General features: G+C 48.6%; 1 protein-coding gene across 1 annotated transcript; it reads left to right on the forward strand.

Annotated features, from left to right (window-relative positions):
- The first annotated feature begins 479 nt into the window (after positions 1-479).
- On the forward strand, positions 480-2,288 carry LOC139443585 (uncharacterized). Its single transcript, XM_071224553.1, has one exon. It carries the CDS (start codon positions 480-482, stop codon positions 2,286-2,288), a length of 1,809 nt encoding a protein of 602 aa, XP_071080654.1.
- The last annotated feature ends 449 nt before the right edge of the window (positions 2,289-2,737 follow it).

Here is a 2,737-nt window from a genome sequence, read left to right on the forward strand (position 1 = left end):
AGTCGCACCATTTTCGTCTCGAGACAACCATTTGCCCCTCAACATGATAATATTATAATTGTAGGTATTAATTTATCACGTGAGCGGTTAATTATTATTCTGCGGCCCTGATTGTGATCGAGTACCTCACAAATGTTTTATCTACATTCTTTACCACAATATTTATAACATATTTAGCAGTGTAAATGTTTCTATTACGATGAAAATTATTTACATTAATTCATCACTACCGTCATCACTACCATCCTCCAACGTACCCACCTATCCGTATCCACTTGAGCCAGCACTATAAGGCCGGCAAAAGTCCGGATTAGTACAAGCAGACAAACTGACGTCGCTGTTTGAGTGAAATAATCTAGAACCCAAATTCAGCTCACTCATCCCCATCTATCCAACTTCTATCCATCACTGCCTCTCCAACTATCCTATCCAACATCCATTCCAACATCCGTCAATCACCGCCTCCCCATCTATCCAACATGTATCCATCACTGCCTCCCCCATCTATCCAACATCTATACATCACTACCTCTGAATCTATCCTATTCAACATCCATTCCAACATCCATCCATCACTGCCTCCCCATCTATCCAACATCCATCCTTCACTGCCCTTCATCTTTCCCTCCATCCAGCAGTACCACCCATTCAAACACCCGATAACATTCCTCCTTCTCACCATCCATCCATCCATCGGAATCATCAAAATTGGTACCCCCATCACTACATCCCTCCATCACGACCACTGCTGGTACCCCCACCACTACCTCCCTCCTTCTCACGGGCATCCATCAGGATCATCAGACCACTATTGGTACCCCAAACACTACCTCCCCCCTTCTCACATCCATCCATCAGGATCATCAGACCACCATTGGTACCCACCACTACCTCCCCCCTTCTCACATCTATCCATCAGAATCATCAGACCACCATTGGTACTCCACCACTACCTCCCCCCTTCTCACATCTATCCATCAGGATCATCAGACCACCATTGGTACCCCACCACTACCTCCCCTCCTTCTCACATCTATCCATCAGGATCATCAGACCACCATTGGTACCCCACCACTACCTCCCCTCCTTCTCACATCCATCCATCAGGATCATCAGACCACCATTGGTACTCCACCACTACCTCCCTCCTTCTCACATCCATCCATCAGGATCATCAGACCACCATTGGTACCCCACCACTACCTCCCCTCCTTCTCACAGCCATCCATCATTATCATCAGACCACCATTGGTACCCACCACTACCTCCCTCCTTTTCACAGCCATCCATCAGGATCATCAGACCACCATTGGTACTCCACCACTACCTCCCTCCTTCTCACTTCTCACAGCCATCCATCAGGATCATCAGACCACCATTGGTACTCCCACCACTACCTCCCCTCCTTCTCACAGCCATCCATCAGGATCATCAGACCACCATTGGTACCCACCACTACACCCCTCCTTCCCTCTGCCATCCATCAGGATCATCAGACCACCATTGGTACCCCACCACTACCTCCCCCTTCTCACAGCCATCCATCAGGATCATCAGACCACCATTGGTACCCCACCACTACACCCCTCCTTCCCACTGCCATCCATCAGGATCATCAGACCACCATTGGTACCCCACCACTACACCCCTCCTTCCCACTGCCATCCATCAGGATCATCAGACCACCATTGGTACTCCCACCACTACCTCCCCCTTCTCACATCCATCCATCATTATCATCAGACCACCATTGGTACCCCACCACTACACCCCTCCTTCCCTCTGCCATCCATCAGGATCATCAGACCACCATTGGTACCCCACCACTACCTCCCCTCCTTCTCACAGCCATCCATCAGGATCATCAGACCACCATTGGTACCCACCACTACACCCCTCCTTCCCTCTGCCATCCATCAGGATCATCAGAAAACCATTGGTACCCCACCACTACACCCCTCCTTCCCACTGCCATCCATCAGGATCATCAGACCACCATTGGTACCCCACCACTACCTCCCTCCTTCTCACAGCCATCCATCAGGATCATCAGACCACCATTGGTACCCCACCACTACACCCCTCCTTCCCTCTGCCATCCATCAGGATCATCAGAAAACCAATGGTACCCCCACCACTACCTCCCCTTCTCACAGCCATCCATCAGGATAATCAGACCACCATTGGTACCCCCACCACTACCTCCCCACTTCTCGCCATCCATCAGGATCATCAGACCACCACTGGTGCCTCCATCATTGCTGCCCTTCTCTCCGTTCAACCAGTGATAACTTATTTAACAACAGGTGTCTATATTCTCATGATCATAGATTATTCATAACACATATACAATTCCACGTTTTAGATATTTATGTAATACAACCCAGCGATAATGCATCGAACACGCCGCCCTTCCGTTAAACATTAATTACAACAGGCACGAAGAAAGAACGCGATTGTTTTTTGTGGAAAATATCAAATAGAAAAATATACTCCAGCCAATTATCATAATACAGCAAGGTTAGGTATGTACGTCTTGCCCTGGTCGCATATAAAAAACACGTTTTTGTCGTAGTGAGAGGCGTAATGGGGGTAACTAAAGCCGACTTTATCAGACAAACTGACACACGGCTTGTCGTACTCATTCGTCAAAAATGGAGCGCATCCCTTGTACGCTGGTCCAATCTTTTCCAGGAATCAGCGCAGGGCGAAAAGCTGGAAGAGTCACAACCATAGG

Source organism: Haliotis cracherodii, unplaced genomic scaffold (assembly GCF_022045235.1).
Source record: "Haliotis cracherodii isolate W230 unplaced genomic scaffold, xgHalCrac1.p SCAF_5, whole genome shotgun sequence".
Taxonomy (NCBI): Eukaryota; Metazoa; Mollusca; class Gastropoda; order Lepetellida; family Haliotidae; genus Haliotis; species Haliotis cracherodii.